The sequence below is a fragment of the Chanos chanos genome, chromosome 8, assembly GCF_902362185.1.
Source record: "Chanos chanos chromosome 8, fChaCha1.1, whole genome shotgun sequence".
Lineage (NCBI taxonomy): Eukaryota > Metazoa > Chordata > Actinopteri > Gonorynchiformes > Chanidae > Chanos > Chanos chanos.
Window position 1 is genome coordinate 24,590,858 of NC_044502.1, and position 27,152 is coordinate 24,618,009.

A 27,152-nucleotide genomic window follows, 5' to 3' on the forward strand; every position below is an offset into this window, starting at 1 on the left:
GAAAATACTTTATACAACAATAGCTTGGCTTGGAGATTTCCTACTGAAGGCATTTTGTCAGAATTGCTTGAGAAACTGATCTGAACCATTCAGCAACACAAAACAAGCAGGCTAAAAGAAAAACAACATTTCAAAAGATTGGCTGACAAGGACACTCATCTGAGAATACATTAGAGCAGGCACACGTTGTCTCACATTTGGCATGGAAAGATGGACTGTTATCATGAACTTCAACCATGAAAGAAACACACACACACACACACACACACAAACACATATAAAGAGGAGGTCAACATGTATAGAGGAGAACTTGTGTCATGCTGAGAGCAGAAGAGGCATTTATACAGATGATTACTCTGCCTTGTCATTGTTGGTATCTGTTTATAAAATCAGATATTTCAACATCAGCCCGACCAGTAAACATATCACAAACCAGTTAGGACCACTCTCTCCCTCTATCTGTTTGTTTGTTCTAGAATTGTTTGGCTTTTAGTTATCACTATATTTCACTGAAAATTATCGTATACATTATGTATATCCACACGATGTATTATGTAATGTGCTAAGAGTGCAAATGATGGAGTGTTTATATATTTGTGATATTTCTTGAATGTCTACAGTTTGTTTATGCAAACTATGACTCTGTAGAGAAGTTAACTCTCCTAAAGTGCATTTCCACTGTATGGTACCAGCTCTACTCGACTTGACTCTACTCGCCTTTTTCAGTTTTCCATGGCGAACCTAGTACCTAGTACCTAGTACCTAGCACCTGGTACCTGTCACTATTTTTCATTCCTACTCTGTTGTGGTTCCAAGCGAGCTGAGTAGGTACCAAAACAAGATGTGAAAACACTGCAGACTACTGATTGGTCAGAGAGAATCGTCACCTGCCATTTTTAAAAATTCCAAGCTGCTATAGCAATCACAAATTTCCTATCCACTGTTTGATTCTTGATTTGCCAAACTATTACAATGGCAGTCTGCAAAACCATGACGTGGCTGGTTGAAGAGGTACAGATGTTTACAGATGTACAGATGTTTCTTGGCCAATGAAAGAATCCAGAAAGAGCTGGATGTGGCAGCACAGAACGGGAAGACACATGCAGAGGTGTCTGAACACGTCACTAACTGCAGTGGAAAACGAACAAGGTACCAGGTACCAAAAAGCAAGTGGAGTCAAGTAGAGTCAAGTCGAGCCGGTACCATGCAGTGGAAAAGCGTCATTATTGCCACTGCATCAGGTGTGCAGGGAGAGTAGATAAAATTATACATGTACCTAATTGTGTGACAGCAAAGTTTTGCCTGTGTTTTCTGTTAAATAATTGTGTAAACCGATGTAATGAATGAAAATTAACTAAATTTGCTAAACTGAATGTATAGCAAATTTAAAATGACAGTGCAGATATGGAGAATTACAATGCTGTTTAAGGAATTCAAAAGATGTCATTCAAAATTATCTTCAAATTTCAAAATTACCCCATAGCTGATCACCATTTGATTCAAAACTGAAAGAGGTACCTAATTAGCCTATGTTTGTCTGTAGTTAAATTTTCAAGAAAGTCTGAGTCAGTGAAAATAATAAAGGTGTGATTAAATGGTATGATTAAAAAGAGCAGAACACCTTCAAGCTGAGAACCTAGATTCTTCTCACAGCTGCTTCCTGTAATGTATCAAACTCTCTAAAACAGAGGAGATAGGCCACACCCCCTTGGGCAACTATTAATCAAGTCACTAACTCATTTAAATATCAGGGACACAGCCAGCAACTGTGGCAGAGCTGGGCCTGAGTAAGAATAAGGTGGTTATAGGATTGTAACTCTACCCTTATATTTTGATATTACTATTGTCGTGTCACTGTGAGTATTAGACTTAATACTTATATCACTTAACTGTAACCATAACCTGGTTTGAAAATCTGAACCCAGCGAAATTACTGTTATTCTGATTCTATTTACAGCTTAGAGCTCAGAACAAAAAACCTAGAAATTATTCAAAATAAGGCTTCATAAGCAGGAACACCTGTTAAATTATAGCATTAATGTAACTGGTACACTAACACTCTTGAAATTCAACTCTCCTAGATAACTAAGTTCCTGGGTCACCACATTCAGAAAATAGGAAATAATGTGTCAAATACTCAGGGTATAGAAATGTGAATGTAAGCAGTTATTATAACAACCAAGTGTAGCGATGCAGAAAGAACTTATTGGTAAATGGAACAGGCTTCAGATGGAACTTTACCACATTCGCTAACATAGATACAAATAACTTCTAAATAAACAGATTAATCAACATTTAACAATAGGCAACAGCTTCTACGCCAAAGAGGACTAAGTAGGCAATAGCATTAATGATTCAACCGCACCACATTTAGAAGACGATTGAAAAATATGAAATATGGAGTAGTGGCTTAAACAAAGGGGAAGTCTATCTAAAGGGTGTGCTGCTGGACTTATTTACTCTTAATGGTAGTGAAGGAGGAAGAGAAAAAGGAAGAAGAGGAGCAGGCCCAGCCACGGCCAGGTATGAAAGACCGAAGTTACTGAAGTTGACTTTAGGAGACCACGAGCAAAACTTCGTGTTGATACCCGGAGAGTGTTTTAGTGTTGCGGATCTTCTGAAGAGATAAGACTGAGCTGATTCTTTGCAGAGACGAGCAGGACGGACTGCATGGTGGTTGACAAAACCATAGCTCAACTTGAGCTGGTGCAACATGACTATGAGCAAAGCTAAACTGCAAGACATCAGGAGGTCTGGCATTTTATCTGATTTGGAAACGGAGGTGCTACCTGAAGGGAGGAGACATTGGAATTTGGGAAGTGTTAATCTCAGCTTTAAATTTAAATATTTTAAATTTAAACATTTTTACATAAGTTTTCCAGTTAAGGAATGGTAAAATGATATAAGCCTACTTGCATCCGCAGCATTTCATGCTTCTGAATGAGATCAAATACAGTTGCTCGAACATTATGAACAACGTAGTTTTCAGTGAAAGTTTGAGAATTAGCTGTTGGGTAATTGGCCATTTATGGCTATACCATTAATTACAGGTCTGATACACATTAGTTTCATTTTCTTTTGTTCTGCATAGTTAGTGAATGAGTGGAGGAATGCAGATAGGGCTAATGGCGTGGTCCGAATTCCACTCCCTAGGGCAGGGGGGTCAAAATCCGGCCCTGGAGAGCCAAGTTCATGTCAGTTTTTGTTTTCACCTCTTAGTTACCTGTTGATTTTCACCTTGAAAACAGGTGAAAACCAATCAGAGATTGTATTTAGTTGGTTGACAGGAAAAACAGCAGGACCATGGCCCTCTGCCACTGGATTTTGACACCCTTGCCTGAGGGAAACTAACATCTGAGATGATCTGGTCTTCATTGGGATTGATCGTTATCAACTTGTGACGAAATGGTACGGGAGTTACTGTGCTAAAACATCAAGTATGGTGTGTGTTAGGTGTTAAGGTGAGTGGTTTTTGCACTGGTGTGCATTGGTCCTGAACGCAGAGAGGCCTGGGCCATAGAAAGGGTCAAAGGAACAAGAACAGAGGGAAGAAGAGAGAGGGTCAGAGAGAGAGAGAGAGAAAGAGGGGAACATGGGGAGAGTCTGTGCAATGTTTAACCTCAGAATCACTGAGGCATTTATTAGCTCACATACTGCAATGTAAAAAGTCTCTGCTCCAATTGTTGCCTGACACCATATGTATAATAATAGAATGTACTTGTCTCTATAATATGTATGATTCTGTGTTACACTGAGTGTTGCAAATGAAAGAGGTTAGACAGGACAGCTCCTATGGTCTGATTTATTCAAAGCATTGTCATGTAATGCAAGTGTGGAGAGTGTAAATCTAGTCTTGTGACAAACCTGTCATGACTACAAATTATCAGCATACCTACAGGAGAACAGTTACATAAATGTATTCATCCATTCATTATACACATGAACAAAATGATGAAGGAGTGAGTAATGTGGGATAGTCGAAACTGATTTAAAACAGACTGGGTTACACCGAATGATGAAGACCGCCATTACAGTGGCAAACTGATTTAAAACAGACTTTGGGTTACACCGAATGATGAAGACCGCCATTACAGTAGCAAAGACTGCAGGCTAAAGCTAAAACTGATATATGCTGCTCAAAGACAAAGAGAGATAAAAGGCAACAAATACAGAGCATAAAATAAACTTCACACATTGCATTGATGCAGGATGAATGACAAAAACAGACCATTTTACATGCCGAAGGAGGCAAATGAAAGATTAGTGCCAAGTTTTCAGATAAGCTTGTTTGAAGTGTGTATTGGCAGCAAACATTCTCACAAATGATGCTAAAGCAAATGGCACAGGACTGATAAATATAGATGCCAACAGTAAAGGACTGATAAACAGAGATGCCAGCTGTATCTGTTTCAAATTTTTGAGACATCTCTGTTATTTTTCCTGACGTTTCCAAAAGCATAAATAGTCTGATCTTTTAACAGTCTGATCAAATGTAGTAGGATTGCACTGTTTTTCTCTCAGCAAAACAAACTGATAAAGCAAATCATTCTTTTTACGATATGATAGCACCCTCCAGATAAGATGGATTTGGTGATTCTTTTGGTGAGATTTCAGGTCATTTTAGATTTTCTCTGACTCCTCTTTTCTTTATTATGAACATTTGGGTGGCTGTAAAACACTCCAAAATGGCTGAGGCAATTTGCTCTTAAGTGCATTTTAATTCTTTTCCATGTAGAGTGTACTGAGGAATATTATCACATTTTAGCACCTGTGGTTATGAAAAAAATACAACTCCCACACCCAGCTCCCTGCTTAATTGGCACTTGGAGAGGACGTAATTTCAGCTGTCTCCATGGCGCCCTGGGTAACCCCCTCCCTTCCACCTCCTTTGGCAGTCATCTTTAATGTTGGATAATCTGAGTGTGCACAGGCTCCCTGTGATGTGCAGTGAGTGACAGGGTTCTCCCCTATAGCAAAAGCACAACCTGTTTCTCTGTCATTTCTCTGTGTTTTATGCAGGGGAAGGCAAGCAGTCTGGTCAGATTGTGCTGCAGTGAGAGGTCCCTGGGTTTAACACTGTTTAACAGTGTTAGTCCCAGTGACACTGTGCGAAGGATTTGTTAGTCTGCAAACAAATCAACAGCCAGAAGAACGATGGACATTTTAATCCCTCCTTAGGATACAGTTTACATGTCTAATGTATAGAAAGCAGAGTGTGACACTGGGACTACACTCCTCCCTTCACATGGACTCATCACATATTCATTTGATCTTGATCTGGAAGATTAAAAGTTCTGATTGTTTTATTTCATACTGAGTGAAACAAGAGTAATCACACATAATAACTGTTCATTTTTGCTAGCCATTTCAGATCCAGGGAGCCCCACTACTTTGACTAAATTGTATATTAGTCTTTTTAACATTTTAATCATTCTAATCTAATGCACTCACAGATATTTCAGTCACTTTTTAGTATTTAGGTTTTTTTATTATTATTTTATGAAAGTACTAGGGGAGAACTTGATGTCGACTTACCCAGGCTCAAGTGTGTAGTGTACTATAGCCGCTTTGTTGGCTTAGCTAGTTTATGCTGTACAACATAACTCACACTCGAGTGCTCAGACACATTTCAGTTTGTCAAAGAATACCTCTGAATTTGATTAGCTTCCGGTGGCCTGCCATTGTGTGTCTCTTTAGATTTGTTTTGTTTATCCCTTCTACTTTGTGTCCACATGGTTTGTATGGTTGTTGCATGGCTGTTCTTTGCTCTCAGAGTGACTGTCTAAAGTTAGTCTGTGTATCAGTACTTATTTTTCTTTGTCTTCCTGGCCCCATCATTACTGGAGTAGCCAGGATGTTCTTATCTACTCCACTTTACAGTTCCAACAAATTCATTCAGAAATCAGTTTTCTACAGGCACAGAGAATAGCCATTCAATTACAAGGACACAACATAGGAATATGTACAAAAAAATGCATGCAGACACTGGGTTACAAATATGTGGTCAATTGCTTTTCATCCACCTCTTTTATTTTTCGGTCATTATTGCTGATTAATTAAGAGGGGAATATATTGTCACATTTTTTAAGGATGCAATTTTAACTCATTATGGAGATGAATAAATTCTAAATTCAGTTTTTGTTTGCGAAATTAACAACGTCATCTAAAGTTGCCATTGTGCAGGTCATTATAAGGAAATATCAGCAGTAAAGATGGACATCACTGCCTGGTCCCAATGGCCAAGATAAGCCATGTTTCCCAGCTCAAAGACTAGTGACAAAGGCAAGCTACCGAAGATGGTTTCAGCCTCCTGTCAGATCCATCTCTGCATCCAGCCTTTGGTCCCAGCTTTGCCTCACTGCTGGGAGGAGAGAAAGGCAGGCCGTAGATGGATAGGTCATAGTGAAGGGCATCAGGGCCCCCTAGAATATGATCAGGTGAACTTTGCTCACACCCAACTAGAGATCCACAGGTGACTTTTATTTGAACTGCACGATCAATTCAATTCCATTTTATTTCTGTACAACATTTGACAGTAGCCATTGTTGTAAATCGGCTTTACAGAAGCTGGGGTCTGAGATCGCCCACGGAGCATGCCAGTGGCACAGAAAAAATCCCTTTGGCAGCAGGACATGGAACATGACTCACCATCTTCCAAATATTTTCTGATTCACACTGGCTAGATGAGGAAGGATCCAACAGGTTGTCTATTTTAGGAAACTAGGCGACAGCAAGGTCTAATAGAAATGGGACCATCTCATGACATTTATCGTCAAAGCACTTAACCAGTGAGGGTTTGAATTTATTTGGGACTACTCACAAGGAATAGTGAGCAGACATTAGGAAGCAACAGGCCAAGAGGCAGCTCTGTATGCAGGGTTCAGGGTTTTTAGGGAGTCATCAAAGTTGCAAATAGCTGGACTGTCACATGCACGTGTTTTTCATATGTGTGTTGGAGTGTGGGCCAGTGTATCAATACCGTTGGCTGAATGATGTGTTTTGAATGGCAGTGCTATACACAGTATAGTGATGAAAATCCAGGTCTGGATTTGAAAAACAGAGACATGAGACTAACCCTGACCTTAGCCCTAACCTTATGCCTAACCCTAAACCCAACCCTATTCTTAGCTAAACCCTGACCTTAACCCTAACCCCTCACCCCAACCCCAACCATAACACCAGATGGCAAACATGACTCACCCTCTTTCCGTGGCTCACACTGGCTAGATGAGGATGAGGAAGGTTCCAACAGGTTGTCTATTTTAGAAAACTAGGCGACAGCAAGGGATAAGAGAAATGGGACCATCTAATGAGATTTATTGTCAAAGCACTTAGCATGTGAGGGTTTGAATTTACTTGGGACTACTCACAGTGAATGCAACTGACAGAAGTAAGTAGACATTTGTTTAGGGAGTCATTAAACTTGTAAATGACTGAACTGTCACATGCCACATGTGTGTTGGACTGTGGGCCAATGAATTAGCTGAATAATGTGTTATGAGTGACAGTACTATATGCTGTCTAATGATGAAAATCCAGAAGGTCTGGCTATTGTAGAACATATGAGAAAGAGAGACATGAGACTACAATGACATGAGAGTTCTCTCTCTAAGACATTAGCATGGACCAACACTACCAGCACACAGCTAATGAAACAGTTCTGTTCACCATAAGCCACGATGTCACTGGCTCCCATCCAGCTCTGCTGTTTCTGCTACAGGGTTAACTAGGGGAGAATGTCTAACATAAACAAATTTGTCTGGAGGCTTGACTGAACATGTCTGTTTTTAGTCTAGACTGAAAGACTGAGAGTGTGTCTGAAATCTGTTCATTGGGGGGCTATTCCATAGCCCGGGAGCTCGACTGGAGCGTGTAGTGCTGTTGTACTCCCTGCTGGTCTAGGAATTGCCAAATAATCTGCTGTATGTGAGGGAAAAAAGGTGAGACGGATCAGGAAAAGCTAAGGGCCAAATTTACTGAGATTATCAACAATGGCATTTAATTTTCTGCAGAAAAATAAAATGCACAAGCAAACAGTTTCCTGTCTGTCAGGGAGCTACAAAGGATGACATAAAAATTAATTAAAGTTTCAAACAACCTTATTTCAAAAAGTCTTATTCCACTCACAGTGTGATTGTGGGTGGAACCTACCTAAGGCAGAAAGTGAAATTCCACCCCAGAGTAAAAAGGTTTGTACAACAGTAACAATAATGGTGTAGGTAGAATATTAATGGTTAAGTAGCTCTGTGTGATTGATGGTTGTTATTTAGTAGGTGACGTATCCCAAATGTATTCAGCCTGGTGCATTGTGGGTAATAAAGAACACAAGTTGAATTGTTTGCCCCTGGTTCTGCTACCAAGGTTTTGTCTCATAACCTAAGTCACTATAGGCCTTAAGAATGACTGAAAAATGGCTCAAAAAGAATTCAAGAAAAAACTCTAGTTGCAGTTTTCTGGAGTAACTGAAACCAATTTAGGGCTACTAAGGGGTGTCCACAGACCAAAGCATTGCTCCTGGGCAGTTTTGAACCTTCAAGGGAATGATGATATAATTTTTCAGCATCTTGAAGAGAGAGTATCTTTGTAAGATGAACAGTTGTCCTGAAGCGAGGGCCAGAGTAGAAATAAAAATGAAATGCTTAGCTTTTTTAATACTCTGTTAGATGCAGAGGGGAAACGGGTTGAACTACTGCTGAGTTGGTTCAATTTTGGCAGCCTCAAGACAAAGTATCAATGCTTCTTTTTCCTAAATCTTCGACTTTCTAATGTCCTTTGAACCAGCCTCTATCTTGGAGACATGAGACAGTTTATGACATGATAAGAAACTGATGCAGCTATGTGTGTAGCTTCACAAATAATATCAACAAGAGGTATGGTATGTGCAAAAAGAAGAAAAGCAGCTCAAGAACTTAAAGTTAATGGCTGACATACTTTCCCTGTGTGGACCCAGAGAAAGTAATCTTCATTTGCGTGCGGCGATTGCAATCAGATAAGTTATAAAGCTAAAGAGTGCCTGTCTGTTTAGGTCCAGCCCATCTAAAATAATATCATGGTATCTTATGGTATCACAGAATCTACATTGATCTAATATTTTAAACACTAATGGCAACACTTTTGGCATTCATGGTCAAGGATAATCACTCACTTCTGTGAAAAAAGGTTTCCATGCTAGTGTGTGCTTTAAAGCCTGGCACTCCAGAGATTTTATTGCTCTGTAGGAAAGAACACAGCCATTTAGTAACATGACATTGTTACACTTTGAAGATAAAAGAAAGATTGGAGGGATTTCTCACTTTACAAGTGACATGAGTACAGGTTTAGTCTTGTTTAATAACAACCACTTTATGTGATCTGAGTGTATGCCAAAGGTCTAAATAAAATGCAACATATTCAAAGAAGCAGTTCACCAAGTTCTTGACCTAACATTGCTGAAATGGGATTGAGCAAGTAAATGATTTGGAGGATGTGATCAGTGAGCTTAAGTTGAATTATTTGTCTGATGATTGTAATATACACATAAAGTCACCACTGCTAAAAGTAGTTGTAACTTGGAGGCCAGCCTTATCCTGGTTCATAGTTCATTTTGAGACTGCACTGAAGAGAAATCTGGGGTTGTTTGAGTTTTTTCTCTTAAAGTGGAGCGATATGTTGACCTAGAAGGTGCTGGAGATGGTGGACTTGAAAAGACTTTCTTTTCCAGACTTGAGTATCATCTGCATTGCAGTTTTTTCAAACCTTGGACTACATTCATAAGTAAGAAGCCTGTAAATGTAGTCTGAAGCAGTAGATGAGGTAGGAGTGTGTGTTCAGGCACCGATGACGGATCTTGGCTCATCTCTGTTTCACAAGGAATAAGGTACATATCTGAGATAATGGGATTCTGAAACAGAACCATTTCCAAATGAAATACCATAACTTAGGATCAGGTCAAGTGTCTGATTACAGCCATGTGTTTGTCCTACAAATTCTGAGTGAATACCAACAGATTCAGAAAAAGAAGCAGGATCAAAGGTTTTTAGATTAGCGAGCTGTACCCTCCAGAGGATGACTTTTCTCTACAAAAGATCAGACCTATGTCAGAAACTTTGCCAATTATTAACCAAACTAAATGATTAACTGTTGTATTGTGGGTACCATTCAAACACCCAATGAGCAGACTGACTCCACTGTAGATGAAGTGCCCACTGTACCACCCAGGTAGCATGAGCACTGCATTGACTCACACATGCATTCCTGCCAACTTACACAGCTCTCTGGTGTTTCTACACATCAAACATTGCCATAACAGGACATGATTAATGCCCACATGAACAGCAGGTGTATTCTTTTTTTCCCTTGTGGAACCATGAAAAACCTGACAAAGCCTTGTTATTTCCACTACCTGAGCTTTCAAAGTTGCAGTAATTTGCCTGTGACATTTTGTGGACCATACACCAAGCCATGTCTGGAACCATCTGAGTATATTGGTTGCACCTAGCATGACTAATGTTAGAAGCATGGTCACTAATTCCTTTAAACATGTGACACTGTGTAGCCAATAGAATAGTTGTGGAGCTCTGTTGTGAACATGTAATCTGAGCATATGCAGTAGAATGCAGTACTCTCATCCACCTCACTAATGAAACTTTTTTGCAATTTGCCCACAAAGCCAACTGTTCTGTTAAAAATAATGTCCTCCACATACCCTACCATACACAACAGTTTAGGGTTTACTTCAGTATATGCACATATTCAGCTCAAAGGACTGAAATGCAGTACAACTTTGTCTGGTGCCACCCAACACCTTTCTACTATTACTCTTGCAGCACATATCTAATATGACACTGAAAACAGTGTCAGTTTTCAGCGAGAACCTGATAATGTGTCAGGCTTAGTTAGTGAATGAAAGTAAACTGTCTTTTACTAAGCCACATAACAATGTGAGGTGTGTCTCTGTAGTCACACAGAGACGCACTGATAGGATTGGCCATGGTGAAAATTGTGCAGACGATGCAACAATGCCAAATACGTTCTCCTGACTCTTCACTATCTTGTCTGTAGGTATAAAAATCTTCAGTTTATGGCTACAGTCTACTTTTCAGTTTTTCATTTTTTGGAAGTCTGTAGAAATAAACACTTTCTGGCCTTTTTTTTTTTTTACCATTTATCTACACAGGACTGTGGACAGTGCTAAACTCAGTTTATTGTCAGACTTGCACCCACATAAACTCTCTCAGTGAGTTGTGAGGAGGAAAAAAAGAAAGAAACAAAACATCAATTGCCATGCTCCTCAATTTAATGTTTAATGTCTCCAAGAGTACAAGAATATGTAGGCATGATGTGTTTATTTAATCTGTGCACCAGAGTGATCAAAGCTGTATATGTGAGGAAACATCACTTTTCACATGCTGCTGTCTTTCCTAGAACATGCGGCACTATTAAGTTAGTTAAAAAAAAAAAAAGGAAGAAAGAGAGAAAGAAAACAGAAGAATTCTACAGAACATTTAGCTGTGGAATGACAGTAGGTAGTACCTGGCTCCATTCATTCTTCAGGAACGAGCTGCTGTTCATCAAGCTCAGCTATTCCTTTTCATGTTGTTTAAAAAAAACATTGTCAGGAGGTTGTAGGAAAGTGCTCGGCGCTGACTTTGAGTGGTTCAGGCGCTCAGTGGTATCACACAGTGAGCCTCCCTGTCTGTGAGTCTGCTGAGTCATTACGGGCCTCGGAGCGCTCTGACGCTCTGGATCAAATTAGAATTCCCTTCCCTGCCTTGTCAAGACGTCTTGCCATTCAACGCTGAAAGATCCTCCTGTGCAGGCTCTGGGTTTGGTAGAGAGTGTAAGGGAAGATGAGTGACATGTATTCACAGTGAGGTTTTCTGAACTGTATCCTAATGTGTCCTGGACAACACAAACTATTTACTGACTCTTCACTTTCAACATTAACAGAGCATCTATGTCTGCGTCAAACCACAGGCAACAGGTGTGGAGTGCTGAGTCAAAATTAGATTACTTCACTGAAAGGGTTATATTATGGGACCTAAAATAGTAGTAACAGGGCCCTTGTGAAAGTAAGCATACAAAATAGCCAGGTTTAGAGACATACTTGCATGTTATCGCAGTTAAGGGGTATCAAACACCAGCCAAAACTTTGACCCGTTAGTGTGGTCCATTGAAGTGCAATCAATGGGGGTTAATGTATCCTGTTACTATGAGGGGAATGCTAAGGATCGAAGTTTAAGGCAAAAACTGGATGTTTTTAAATTGAGTCCCTGAGCTGGAAATTGTTGATGCTTCTGAGCGTTTAGTCGGGGAGATGCTGTGGAGATCAAAACTCCCTTAAATTCCAGGAAAATGAATATGGTGCAGTGTGAGATCATGGAGGGTTACCAAAAAACCTTGCTAGCAGAAGATGATCTCGCACTGTGGAATGAGACAATCTCAGCGGAAACAATCTTTGGAGCAGGGGATTAGAAAACTCACCGCTGTCCGCAGTTTGTCACACATTTTGTGTCTGTTTCCCAGGGTCCTCCACCTGCTGTTTATTACCCTTCCTCAGATCTGCTCAGCAGAAAGCCTCATTTTGTCGGATATATGAGGGAAAAGCCTAAAGTGCTTCTGTTTTTGAAGGCTGTTTTTAAGCCATATACACTATTAGGGACACATGTCAAGTAATTTCACTTCAACAAATTGAACAAGGACAAAGTGAGCCACCAAGTGAGGGGTCTGTCACGGCTGGTGGTGTGGTGCAGGACCCAAGTGCAAAGACACGATGGTTGAAGGTGAAAAAACGGAAGGCTTTACTTAAAATGAGGACCAAAATACAGTGCAAACTAATAACAAAAAACCGATAACAAAAAGGTACAGCGTAACAGTGTGCAAAATACACAAACAACGATAGACAAAGACAAGGCAAAACACTAGGACTTAAATAGAAGGAAAACTAATCAGGGCAAAACAGGATTGGGCGAAATTAACAAGGTAATAATCAGACAAACGGGAACAGGTGAGGGGCGGAGACAGGCACAGAACAAGAGCACAAAGACATGGCAAACTAAAAGTCCAAAATGGCGGTGCAGGTTGTGACAGAGCCCCCCCCTTAAGGGGCGGCTCCAGACGGCCCAAAAGAAAAACAAAAGTCCAGAACAGACCGGGTGGGTGGGGGGGGCGCACAGAGGGATGACCGAAGGTGCTGCAGCCGACGGGCCCCCTCTGCGGCCGAGCAGGTGAGGGGTTGGCTGGAACAGACTTTCAAACTGGCAGAAGAACAGGAACGGGGCAGTCTTCAAAACAGCCTCGACGATGGCTAGAGGGCTGAGCTGGATCGGGGAAAGGGCCTCGGGAACAGGACAGGGCGTCAGCATGGGAGCTGACCAGGGCCGGGAAAGCGGCCTCGGGAACAGGGCAGGACGTCAGCATGGGAGCTGACCAGGGCCGGGGAAGCGGCCTCGGGAACAGGACAGGGCGTCAGCATGGGAGCTGACCAGGACAGGGCGTCAGCATGGGAGCTGACCAGGACAGGGCGTCAGCATGGGAGCTGACCAGGACAGGGCGTCAGCATGGGAGCTGACCAGGACAGGGCGTCAGCATGGGAGCTGACCAGGACAGGGCGTCAGCATGGGAGCTGACCAGGACAGGGCGTCAGCATGGGAGCTGACCAGGACAGGGCGTCAGCATGGGAGCTGACCTGGACAGGGCGTCAGCATGGGAGCTGACCTGGACAGGGCGTCAGCATGGGAGCTGACCTGGACAGGGCGTCAGCATGGGAGCTGACCTGGACAGGGCGTCAGCATGGGAGCTGACCTGGACCGGGAAAGCGGCCTCGGGAACAGGGCAGGACAGCGCACCCTCCATGGTGCGCCGGGCAGCGCATTCCTCGCGCTGGGCAGCGCACCCTCCATGGTGCGCCGGGCAGCGCATTCCTCGCGCTGGGCAGCGCACCCTCCATGGTGCGCCGGGCAGCGCATTCCTCGCGCTGGGCAGCGCACCCTCCATGGTGCGCCGGGCAGCGCATTCCTCGCGCTGGGCAGCGCACCCTCCATGGTGCGCCGGGCAGCGCATTCCTCGCGCTGGGCAGTGCACCCTCCATGGAGCCTTCGGAGTCGCTGCTTGAAGAGGGGGATTCAGGGTGGCAGAGACAGGAGACCCAGGAGCGGACACAGCCCTAGAGATGGTTGGGCCCAGCACCACAGTCCATGTGGTGCCTGGGTCTAGGGCTGGGAGCCCCCCCCCCAAAAAATTCCCCCCCCAGGTTAGGGGCTGGAGAACCTACCAAGAGAGGGAGCCCCGCCGCACTCAGGTCAGGAGCTGGAGCCGTCTCTGCCCGGGGGACAGAAGTGTCTGCTGGGTCCTTGTTTGGTCTATCGTTCTGTCACGGCTGGTGGTGTGGTGCAGGACCCAAGTGCAAAGACACGATGGTTGAAGGTGAAAAAACGGAAGGCTTTACTTAAAATGAGGACCAAAATACAGTGCAAACTAATAACAAAAAACCGATAACAAAAAGGTACAGCGTAACAGTGTGCAAAATACACAAACAACGATAGACAAAGACAAGGCAAAACACTAGGACTTAAATAGAAGGAAAACTAATCAGGGCAAAACAGGATTGGGCGAAATTAACAAGGTAATAATCAGACAAACGGGAACAGGTGAGGGGCGGAGACAGGCACAGAACAAGAGCACAAAGACATGGCAAACTAAAAGTCCAAAATGGCGGTGCAGGTTGTGACAGGGTCCCTGCAAAGGATATTTCCTAGAATGAGTGTGACATTATCATAAATCTCAGGTAATTACTTCAATAAATACAAAATGCAAATATAAATAAAACATAAATACAAATATAACTTGTGTTTACAGTTTGTAGAGGCTTTCTGTATTAAAATGTTAAATCCAGTTCAGTTCTGCTACTTTTGTCTCACCAATCTTAGAACAGATCCAACTGCTTTGAACAAACAGGAAATCCTGGAACCTGGACCTGGATCCTGCTCTCAGACAGGATTGAAGAGAGATGTGATTGAGACGAACTATGAGTATGTCTACCATATGTCCTCTAACATGTCTACTATGTCTCACCTGTACTTCCTACCTATCCTTTCAGTGTTTCCATATCCTGCACTGTACGTTACTGCATTTTCTTCTGTCTAACCATCCATTATAACACACTGTCACAGACTAGATTGCTAATGGGAGAACCAGACAGATACAGAGAGAGAGAGCAAGAGAGATAGAGAGAGAGAGGCAGAATAAATTTGGTGAAGTCTCTTGAAGCCTCTTTGCAATGCGCAGAGAGACACATGGCCTGTTTGGGTCTGGCTCCCTCCTGCTCGGCAGTTTCATTTATAATAGAGAAAGCCTGAGACTTCACTTCCATTCAGTTAGCTGCTGAAATCAAACCTCCGATGATTCAACCGCTGCACCACTAATTTCACATCCTGTAGCCATGTGTGCAGACAGTACTGTCTCCTCAGTGGAAATAAATTTAGAGAGACAGAGCCTGTGTGTACTGTCAGGTTTTGGGTGAACAATGCTTTCCTACTTTGGGTCTGTAGTTCATCAAGGCAGGAACCTGAGGGAAAGATGGCAGATATTTTGCATGTGGAGAAATGGGGGAAATATATAATTGTTCTGAATGGTTTTTAGAGTACACAAGACTCTTGCAAGAGGGTCAGTTCTAAAACAATAAGATGACTGTGCCTATACTTAGAGAGTGACAAAAAGTAAACAGATGGATGTATAATTTAGGCCATTTTGAATTCAATGTCTTTCAACTTTTCTCTAAAAACTCACAACTAGATGTGTGTACTTCCTTCTTCTGTAATCATCTGTCATTGTAGGGAAAAATTACTTCTTAAGGAGATCAGGAAATTAAAACAGTTCAAATATGTACCCTGTCAGGACAGGATGATTAAAGATGGAATTATTAGGTCTGGTCACAAAAACAAAAAATCATAAAAATCCTGATCCAGCTCTCAGAGACACACTGTTCTCCACTGAAGGGCGCTTCTGTACGGACTCCTGTCTACTGTCTCTGGTCCTGATGTTTACCTCCCTATCCCCAGTTTCCTCATTACACTCCATTTCCATAAACTGACTCAAAATGACAAGTGAGACTTTTGATACAATACTGACAATGGTTACAAAGGGAAGGAAGCAATGACGGTGTTAGTGGTTTTGTGTCATGGCAAAGCATGTTTGACTGCTGTATCATGCTAATGGAAGAAATATGACTGGGGAGAAGGGTGTAAATGTGAATATGTGAATGTGTGCAGTTAATGCTGACCCCAGTGGAGCTGGGCTGTTGTCTGCGTGTGTCAAAGACTGAAGGGTGGAGAAATACACACACAGCAGGACCAACACTTTACAGAACACTCCAGATCAGCCTGGATGAGTGGAAAGTGAACTCATGGATTAGTCTGAGGAAACCAGACAGCAGGAGATCAAATGAGACATCTGACAGAGCAAGGCCAAAACACTCTGGTTTGGAGTGTGTCGTGTGTGTGTGTGTGTGTGTGTGTGTGTGTGGTTGATTATTTGCCAAGCTGTGGCAAAGGTCTGCTCCTCTACTGGTGTAACTGAAATGTGGATGAGAGTGTTAGGCCAGCCTGAACGTCGACAGCGAGGTCAACTCCACTGATAATGTCATGTGGGCCTGACTCTAATTAACACATTATTTAGACACCGCCTGAGACCAGACAGACCAGCAACTGCATCTCCGATGAAATTACTGCTTTTTTTTTTTTTTAAAGAAATGTTGAGACAGATTTAGCGTGGAAACTGAAAGATGTGGAGTTAGAGGAGTCGTGTACTCCTTAAGAAGATCTCAAAGCTCACTCATGGGAGTCTCAGCATGCAGAATAATGGATTGGTATTTTTAAGGTCCAATCCGCCAAACCAACACGCAGAGCCTCAGGTTTCACCACTATACTTAGGCCTATATATTTCTCTATATATTTCTCTATATATGCCCCCCTCCCACGCGTCAGTCCCTGTGATGTATCTGTCAGGTTGACAGTGTCACTTCTGTGAATACACATTGCTGAAGATGTACACAATTAGATAGACAGATGCTTGATCTACAGCACTGTTGCAGGGAATCATCCAATCCTCCATATATCCCTGTGTTTTTATTTTTCCTAAAAAAAAGAATGTATGTTTCCTTAGAATACCACAGGTTAATATCCATATGAGAAGAGACATGTTTTTCTCAGTAGGGATATTTGGAACAGAAATACTTGACTGGCTTTTGAGCTGCCGGAAAAATCTTGTAAACCTGAGCTTTCATATCAACACAGCACTAGCTGGTTTAGTTCAGTCTTAGGTTATTTAATTTTCAAACAGTCAAAAACACTGGACAGAAAAAAAGAAAAATCTGAAAATATTCAGAAATTAGAATTACATGTTGAAAAATAAACATGACGTCTGGAATCTATGTTAGTCTGCTCACAGGTCATAATTTCAAACAAGGCAGACCTGGTTGACATTTAGCTGCCCCTGATAAATACCATGGCATTTTACGCTGTGGTCTTCCCTTTAAAAGAAGACCTTCAATGAGGGGAGAGCATCAATTAGTCATCTTCATTTACTCAGCATGGAGTTGTTTCAGGACTGTTTTAAACTGCTTCTCCTTCGTTCAGCAGTGTGATTCCATCAGATCAACCCTGCCTACATAACCGGACATGAAATGACTTTTTTTTAGAGCTCTGTGCTGTAGCTCTGTAGCTCCACCAAGCCTCTGCTGAAAGGGAAACAGAGCAGAGCATTTGATTCATGCCCACGCTGCAAATCTGCATAAACCTCTTCACTTAAATCTTTAAACTTTTACCCACAAAAAAAACCTGTATTGTTCATTGAGAAAAGCAGATCTTGTCTGGTGCAATACTGTCGCAAATATGAAAATAACATTCCCTGCACTCTGATGGTGGGTCTTTATACAAACAAACAAACCACATACGATCACTGTCCTCATGCTGACGTATGCGCGTGTATGGTTTGCCAGCATGTGGGGTCCTTCAGAATGCTTAAACATGTGATAATGTCTCTATGAAGCCATTCCTCTGAAATCATGGCTAAAAATGAGGAGAATGGTGTCTATGAAGCGTCTAATGTCTGAGGTGTGAGCAGTGGCTCCTCCCTCGTCTTTACTCCTCTCATTCTGTTTTTCTCCTGATCATGCTTGTCTACAGAGACGGCTCTGTGGCACACGAAAGCACTACCCCATCCCCACCCCCACCCCCACCCCATACTGCTAATTGATTCCTTTCATTCAACAAATCTTTGGAAGGAGGCTGAAGAAAAGAGCTTTTTTTTTTGGACAAAACTTGGCTCAGTTTCACATCTGTATAGAATGCAGTGCTCAGAAATAATGGCCAAAATGTGCTGCATATTTAATGCTAGCACACACACCATCAAAGTGAAAACGTTTCTGTCTGTCAGCTGTAATGTGCATTACAATTCTTCAGAATGAAAGACTAAGATCAAAAATTATGAACATGACAAGGCATATTCAATGAGCAACACAAAGCTCCACTGAGCCAAAAAAAAAAGCCACTCAAATAATCCAATTCCCATGGAGACCCTGTTCTCTCTTTGATTAAGATTCACTTAACTGAAGGAATCAAATGTCTCTGTGTCTTTGTGTAGTCTCTTCTGCAATTCAAACACTCTGCAACATTATTTTAAACCCCGCCCACCCAGAAGCCTCTCCCTGCACGTGACTCATATAAACACTCCTGTCCATCTCCAAGGCTCATTGCCACGGTAACGGACAGGTCACTGAACTCTTGGCTCATTAAGATTAGAAATGCGAGCTCCTCTGAAGTCTCAACAACCCTCTGACCAATCAGAAGCTTGGTAGCTAAAACAAATCTGCTGACTGATGTTGATAAGAAAGCTCCCTACATCAAGATGCATCTATTCATGTTGGAAACCCATATTTAAGACAATAAAGACTTAGAGAATGCTACATATCATCTGCTGTAGTAATGATGGCATATAGAACCAGGTAACATTCAAGTCATTCCACACTGGACCTCCTTATTCTCTCACTTCCCCCTATTATTCACCTTATTCTGTCTCTGGGCACAGACCCAGTCATACATAAACATCAGTGACAGCTTCTACAGCTGTTCCATCACTCTCCTCAAACATAATCACAAATGACATGGCAAAAAAAACAGCCAATCAACACACATAAAACAAAGGAACACACGGGGGAGATCATTTTGAAAACCTTCAGCTCTTTAGGATAATTTCTTAATGTCTTTTTTCTATGGCTAAAGTACTTATTTACAGTGATTATATCACATATAATGTGGTCTGAATGCTCTTTTACTGTTTGTGTTCACAACATAAAACACCTTTCAATCACATTATATATGATAAATAGTAAATCACAGTAAATCACATTATACTGTGATTTACTATTTATCATATATAATGTGATTGAAAGGTGTTTTATGTTGTGAACACAAACAGTAAAAGAGCATTCAGAAGTGTTCTCTCTCTCTTTCTCTCTCTCTCTCTCTCTCTCTCTCTCTCTCTCTCACTGCTCAAATTGTTTATGAATTCTGTGGGAAGGCTGTGATAGAAAGAGCTTCAAGAGATTCAGCTCCACAAATGGAAACGTCAGATAAAAAAAAAAAAAATAGATGGATAGATTGTAAAATTCCCTACTCAGTAAAAAGACCAGTGTAAATGACCACTGAAGAAGAGAAAGACTAAACTGATGAAGTAGCAGGTGTCACTGCTAATGTGGCAGGTTCTATTGTGAGCGTTGCAGCTCTGTAGCTGCTTCTATTGAATATGGTCTTTTGTCTCAGGGACTTGTTCATCTTGGCTGAGTCATTCAGATCAGATCATGCCTGTTGTTTGACTTGTTCTTCTAACACTGTCTGCATATAGCAGATAGAGCAAACAGGACATGGAGACACTACACACAACCTGACTGACATGTTAGTACTAGCTAAAGGAAAAAACTTCACCCTGAAAAAGATTATTATTTGGGAACACTGAAGCTGTGTTGACATGAAAATATTATGTTACCATATTAAAGTGAAACTCTGTTCTTGACTTTCCACTCAGTCAACCTCAGGCAAGGACATTTTGTTATTTCTTGTCATTTTTCATCAAAGCAGGTCGACTGAAGTTTATTTAATATTTCTGCTCTAAGGTCCACGTAATTCGACTGTGAGGGATCAGAAACATAAATTAAATGAATGAAAGAGAAGAAACATGTTGGCATGATGTGTGAGGCAAATAATTTTGGAAAAGCCATCCTCTGGGGGGCATATATACTTATCAACAACTCCAGAAATGGCCAGAAAAATAAAAGCCTGATACATTTTTAGTGTCATGTGATCCTTAACAGATACTGAATGCAAGAATAGGTGCAGTTAATACCAAATATAAAGTTTTCACTCATTTTCTTGTTGGTCTTTCTGACTGTAATAATGATTTGAAAAGAAGAAAAAGATAAAAGGACACATTGCCTTGTCAGTGCATTTATAATTTAGAGTGTGAACCCTTAAACGATGTGTTTCTTTTATCTCCGCGAGTGGCACAGATACAAATGAGTCAAACCTGTCCCCACGCTCTCAGATCCTGCATGTCCACTGTATAATAAACTTCACCTGCTTGTTTCTCACTCACCCAGTGGGAAGGCAGACTGTTTTCAAGTTCAGTAGCCAAACTCATAATCCATCTCTCTCTTTCTCTTTCTCTGTCTCTCTCTCTTGCTCTCGCTCTCTCTCTCTCTCTCTCTCTCTCTCTTGCTCTCGCTCTCTCTCTCTCTGTCTCTCTTTCCCTTGCTTTTTGGTCTCTGTCAGTACAACACTCATCAAAAGTAACACTGATCAAACGGCTCAGTTTGCCATACAAGCTGCAAATGATCACATGTGACTTCTTTGAATTATAGAAAACAACTTGCATTTTATATTCATCACTTCACATAGCCATATCTGAGGAACGTACACAGAGAGTAGTTCAGTCGGTACTCCCATTTCATGTAGTATTTAGCATAGCATGTTCCTTATGGTTAGAAGCCCCATAAAAGAAACTAGACTCTGATGGCACACAAGACTTGTCCAGATCTGGACCTTAACTGGCTGACAGTGAAGAGAAAAAAACACAGAGCTCAGCTAAAAATCTGAATTTTTAGTGTAAGAGAAGCCATTGAGACAAAGACTGTACAGGATGTTTGTTTGCTGTGTCTGTGGTATTGTTTCAACACTCTTAGTCTAATTGAACATTTGACAACACAGGGCAGGGATGGAGAGAAAGGCATCCCTGCATGAGACAGAGATAAGGACAGTCATATAAACACACACAAACTGTTCCAGTGCATTTCTCTAATAACACTACTTTTCAGCAGCCATTACAGACAACAGCTAACACATCTATAGACTGTTAAACTGTCTTCCAGGAGACGTATTATTTAACATGTTTGTTGACTTGAAACGAGGACTTTAATAAAATGTGTGTAAATCTATTTGCAGTTTAAAGTAATAGCATTCATTTAGGCTGACACAGCATCATGCAGCTGAGTCCCATTAATCCCTGTCATAGAAACCAGCTCAATGTCATTTACAGTGAATTAACGCCACACCACTGGCTTCAGTCATTCAGTAATTAAACACTGAGTTGATTCAGTCACACATGCACAAACAGAATCAAATGATTACGGTCACAAAACGACGAAGCCAAAGAGAACACACCTTGTCTGTCCAAAACGTTCACGTTGTAACCACACTACAGTGGCTACATCATTCAGGGTATCAGTCATCAAAAAACACATTCACGTTGGAAAACCTGCCCATTTACAAGTTTACTAACCTGTTTACATGTTACTAACATGCCTGTTTAAGTGTTTATATGTTTACTGACTGGCCTGTTTACTAGTTTAATGTTACTAATCTGGTTGTTTACATGCTTTCATGTTTACTGACTTGCCTTTTTATATGCTCACATGTTACTAACATGTCTGTTTATGCATGTATATGTTTACTTGTTACAAAAATGCTCAATTACACATTTACATGTCTATAATCTATGTTTAGTTGGACCAGTGCACAGACTACAGTGAGTTCGCTACATAAAGAATTATAGTACGTTTATGGATAGCAGTGTTTAGTCTGTCATGTGATTGAGGTGTCAGATGAGCTGGGGTCTGGCACTGGGCTGACCGTACGCTAAAAACACTGTCTTTTGAGTAGGCTGTAGCCTTGTTCTACTTACTCATAAATCATGATTAGAGAATATTGATATTTCTAAACAGTTTCCACCTGCAGTGAAAATCCATAATTATGCATGTTGCAGAAATGCAAGATGGATTTGTCCTGAATTCAGTTGGGTGGAACCTGTTCGTGTATAAGAACCTTTCAATAAGAAAATATGACACAAATGAGTTTGTTAAAACAGATAATTAACTTCAATCAGCTTTACTTTTTCAGAGCCATGGTAAATTTAGTTCATTATAATTTGACTTTTTAAATTGTGACAACTGAGCTGTGTCAGATTAGCCTATGTACAGTTGACTGAAACTGAATGTTAGGATAACATAAATACTGTCCACTGAATAATGTTATGATAATGTTATGGTGTTTCTCTGCCTTTCGCACAATGAGCGCTGGAATGGGCTCCAGCACCCCCCGCGACCCTAATTAGGATAAGCGGCTTAGAAAACGAATGAATGAATGAATGAATGAATGAATGAATGAATGAATACCGTTAGGATGATATAAATATAGTCTACTGAGCAACATTAGGATAACATTAATATAGTCCACTGAGCAACGTTAGGATAACATAAATATAATCCACTGAGCAACGTTAGGATAACATTAATACAATCCACTGAATAACGTTAGGATAACATTAATACAATCCACTGAATAACGTTAGGATAACATAAATATAGTCCACTGAGCAATGTTAGGATAACATGAATATAATCCACTGAATAACATTGGGGTAATGTCAGTAAATGTAGGGGATGATGCTTTTATGGTCAGTACAGTGCAGGAGTCCAGCTCATCAGAATGAATTCTTTCAAATTAAATGTATGCATTTGATTAGTGCAGAACCTGTTGGCATGTGCGAAGTAAGTAAATCCTTTTTTTTAATTTTACAGTGCCACATCATCACCGACATGTGGAACAAAAAAGAGTAACTTCTAAGTGGCTTTTTCAGCTTGTTGCCATAGACACAAATCAATTTTGAGGATGATTCAGTATAACAGCTGGATTCAATTTGGTTCAAATATAACACATCTAATGTCTCTTATCTCTTTTTTTTTTATCTATGGGAGAAATCATTCAGAGACATGTTCTATTTAAATCTCACATTTGGGAAAATGGCACAACAAAACCAATAAATAAAAAACAAAACAACAAAACAAACAGCCCTGAACTCTCCGTTGTTTTTGTGTTGACACAGACTACTGTGAGACCAAAATCATGGAGAACTGGAGGAAGTGTTAACTGACATGTTATGATTGTGATCTGTAAATTGATATGACTTTAACATTTCAACAAGAACACAGTCAAACACTTAAAAATGAAATCTGTGTGGCCTACCCCGACAGTGTGCAGGGAATGGATGTCATGTGTATTACTAAAAGAGATCTACTCTAATTGGGACCTATTTCAGTCTGCTTTAATCTCAATCTGTTAGTTTGATTTGAGAGCTGATTGATGGGTGTGTTCCATTGAACATATGCTTTATGTACATGATTCAATGAATTGTTAGATTGGAAACCGTTCCTGAATAACCCGAGAACTGATTTTTTTCCCCCTAATTCAACACTGCCCTCTGGTGGTTGTAATGTGGAAGAACATCTGTCATTCTTCAGAGGTAAAACAGTGACCTTAGAACTATCAGGGCTTGTGTCAACGGCCCTCCATTTCAGGAACGAAAGTGCAAATGACACCATTTATGATAAAGTCAAATCAAATTTTATTGCACTAGAGTTTAGTTGTACATGAGAGCGGAATGAAAGCTCGCTGACATGCAATGAAACCACTCAAACATTTCCATAAGCACATCTCTCTCCAGGTCAACATATTCTCCTGTTACACTGGAAGGGATCAAAACCAGCCTTCAAAACAAACAACAGTCTGTCAAAAGGCCCCAATAAATTCAGCAAAGTCAGATTCAAACAAAAGCAAAGTTGGCTTTGAGAACACACATAGCAACAGCATGAGGAAAAGACTGCTACATCGATGTTACTTTGTTGCCTTTGATGAAATCTAGAAACAAGAAAGAGGAAAACAGCAGCAAATCACTCAGACCATTAAGAGAAAAACACAGAGTGACGCATCACAGAGTGACACTCTTTTGAACTGGTCAGGGTTGTTTTGTTTGGTTTTGTGTCTTGTTTTTAGTGACATAAAAATATAATCTATGACCACACCTACGCATATGAATTATTGTTATTGCTGTTCAGGAAGAGTAAATTACAAACAGTGTATATTGGCAAATGTTTATATTTGGCAGACTTTGTGGTTGTTTTTAATTAATTTATCAGTATGCTGGTACACCAGTATTCTCTCAGTAATCAGGGTTTTCACTTTCATATTCCCCAATAATGCTGTGGAACCAAAGGAGTTTGACATCTTTATAACTCACAGTCCAACAAGACAAAGATCAGCCAGTGAAAGTATTTGTGAAATGTTACCTCCATCAGTTCTAGTGTGAAATTACACTTGTGATGAAAGAACAGGAAGATCTATTCATTTTTGTCCCGCGTGGCAGCTCCATTCTGGTGTCCGTTTGTGTGTCCATTTTTAGCCAGCTTGCCCTCTTGTGTAAGTTTCTTCACCAGGTCGAGGGGTCCCTTCCCCATGAGCGCTGAGGGGTGTCGGTAGGAGCCTCCGAGGCGGTCCCACAGGGTGAAATACTGGCCATAGTTGTAGTCGAAGAAGAGGTGATGGTCTGTGTGATGTGCAGAACCGTTGATGACTTTCTCCAGCAGGATGGGAACTCTGTAGTCTCCATCATGGATGGATATGGTCCAGATGTTGACGAAGATGTAGAGGACCAGGTAGAGGACTTTGTGCAGGGGAAAGAGGAATGGGTAGATGTGGTAGGGCAGGCCTTGGAGAAAGCCGTCCACTGGGTGGAAGGCATGGCTGGCGAATGGAGTGGTAATTTTCCACACATGATGAGGCTTATGAAAATGCTGTAAGAGTAGATGAAAAAGAACCCACTTTAGAATACACAAAACAACACCTGTGTGTCTCCTAAGCAAAACACACATACGGGTATGTGGCATAAAGTTTAAATAAAGATTATTCATCGACAACAGTTAAAAGCTTCATTGTTAACAGTCATACTTGAGATGCTGTGAGTGAAAGACAGTCCAGCCTCTGAACTGAGAGATCTAATGTGGATTTACCTGCATCTATGCTCAACACTCCTCTCAGAAATGCTTTATAATTATATACGTGTCTTAGGATTAACAGGCAAGATGCTGTTAACAGTGCTCATACCTCATACTGATGACTAACGCACAACCTGAGGTCAATACCAAATGGGATATGTCTTATACATGATATAGTTGTCTTATACATGATATAACTGTGGTTATGTCACATACTTAATGAACAAAGCTAACTGTATTTCAGCTAACTCTAGAGTATATTACGTCACTTCAACCACATAAGACACTCCAGAGAATGTACAGTTATTAACACAGTATCAGTGACTTTTATTCAACTAAAATACTGATATGCAACGTGTCTAACCTTGTAAATGAGTTTGTGATGGAGGAATCGGTGAATCCAGTAAATGCACATGTCAGTAAAGAAGAGGAAAGACACCATGCTGAAAATCAGACCACTCCATCCTGTGAGGAAAAGTAAAATGCAAGACAATGATTACATACTGTGACAGGAAATGTACTGTTTATACTTGAAAATGGGGAAATGTTCACACTTGTAATAACAACTAGTATGCAATTTTAACACTTTTCACATTTAAAGTGAAATTCAAGACTGTGCTTGAAGCATAAAGTCCAAAGGAACTGGTTTATCAGCTGGCAGGCCTAGACGTTACGTGGCTCTCCTACCCAGCGGAGATTCACCGACGTTGTCGTACAGTTTGCTGTATCCTCGAACCTCGGCGAAGAACAGAGCTACGGTGGGTATACTGATCCATGGCAAAGAGCCCAGAGCATACTTTATTTCTCGACACACTTGGTTCTGTGAGACAGCAACAACAACAAAAAAAAGAGAGAGAGTATTATTTCTATTCCACCGCATGAAAGCTCCAATATACTCATTACAAACTTGTGTCCAGTTTCATGTGACAGTTTGACAAACCTCCAGAAACTGTGGGTGTTTCATTAGTGTGTGATCAAAGATGAAATAATAACTGAGAGCACCCAAGCCCAAGTACAGGACAGTGGCCCCAAGATTGGTCAGGATCAGCAGACCAATGATTTGACGGAGAGGTTCATCTTCTGGCCATGAAGAGGGGTAAACGTAGGGTGTGAAAAAGTAATGATCAGCAACGTTGAGCACAAGATCCATCTTGGAGTCTGTAGGATCAAGACAAAAAAAAAAAAAAGAAAAAGGTATTCTTAAATTGGTTTTTGGTCTTTTGGCAAGTCACCAAGCCAAAAATCAAAAGGCCCCTATATGCTTCCTGCTGTTTGGAATACTGACAGTATGTCATACAGATTAAAACAGCTTATTCTGTGACTGACAGAAATTAACATGATTCGTTCTGGATCAAAGAAGTGCACAAAATAGCACAAACAGCTAAATTGTTTTGACAGCATTTTAAGACACCCTAGCTAAACTAAAAATAGTAAGGTCTTGCTAACATCAGTAATCAGTACCATAGACTTATAATTGCATTCCACATGTAAAATTTAAACGCTTTGATTCTGTTAATAAGACAAAAATCAGTCCACATACCTGTTCAGTCGTTGTTCTTTAATGTCCACCCTTTGGTACTGAACTAATGGAAGTCCACAGGTTCAGGGAAGCAGGCCGATATTACGATTGACACCACAGTAAGAGAACATAACCAATGGCAGAGCGTTTCTGCTCAACGCAAGGATGAATCTTCCATTTGATTGGATAACGCGGAATCTGATCATGGCGTTATGAATTGAAATGACACACATTTAAAGAAACAGTGTTAACATTGCAAGAACACGACGTAATCTAAAG

General features: G+C 40.9%; 1 protein-coding gene across 1 annotated transcript; it reads right to left on the reverse strand.

The window, feature by feature from the left end:
- Nucleotides 1–23,904: 23,904 nt before the first annotated feature.
- sc5d (sterol-C5-desaturase) lies at nucleotides 23,905–26,981 on the reverse strand. Its single transcript, XM_030781360.1, has 5 exons — nucleotides 26,895–26,981; nucleotides 26,295–26,512; nucleotides 26,042–26,174; nucleotides 25,719–25,819; nucleotides 23,905–25,153 (listed from the first exon to the last, which is right to left on the reverse strand). The coding sequence occupies exons 2-5, from the start codon at nucleotides 26,502–26,504 to the stop codon at nucleotides 24,701–24,703; spliced, it is 897 nt and encodes a 298-aa protein (XP_030637220.1). The 5' UTR covers nucleotides 26,505–26,512; nucleotides 26,895–26,981; the 3' UTR covers nucleotides 23,905–24,700.
- Between the last annotated feature and the right edge of the window lie 171 nt (nucleotides 26,982–27,152).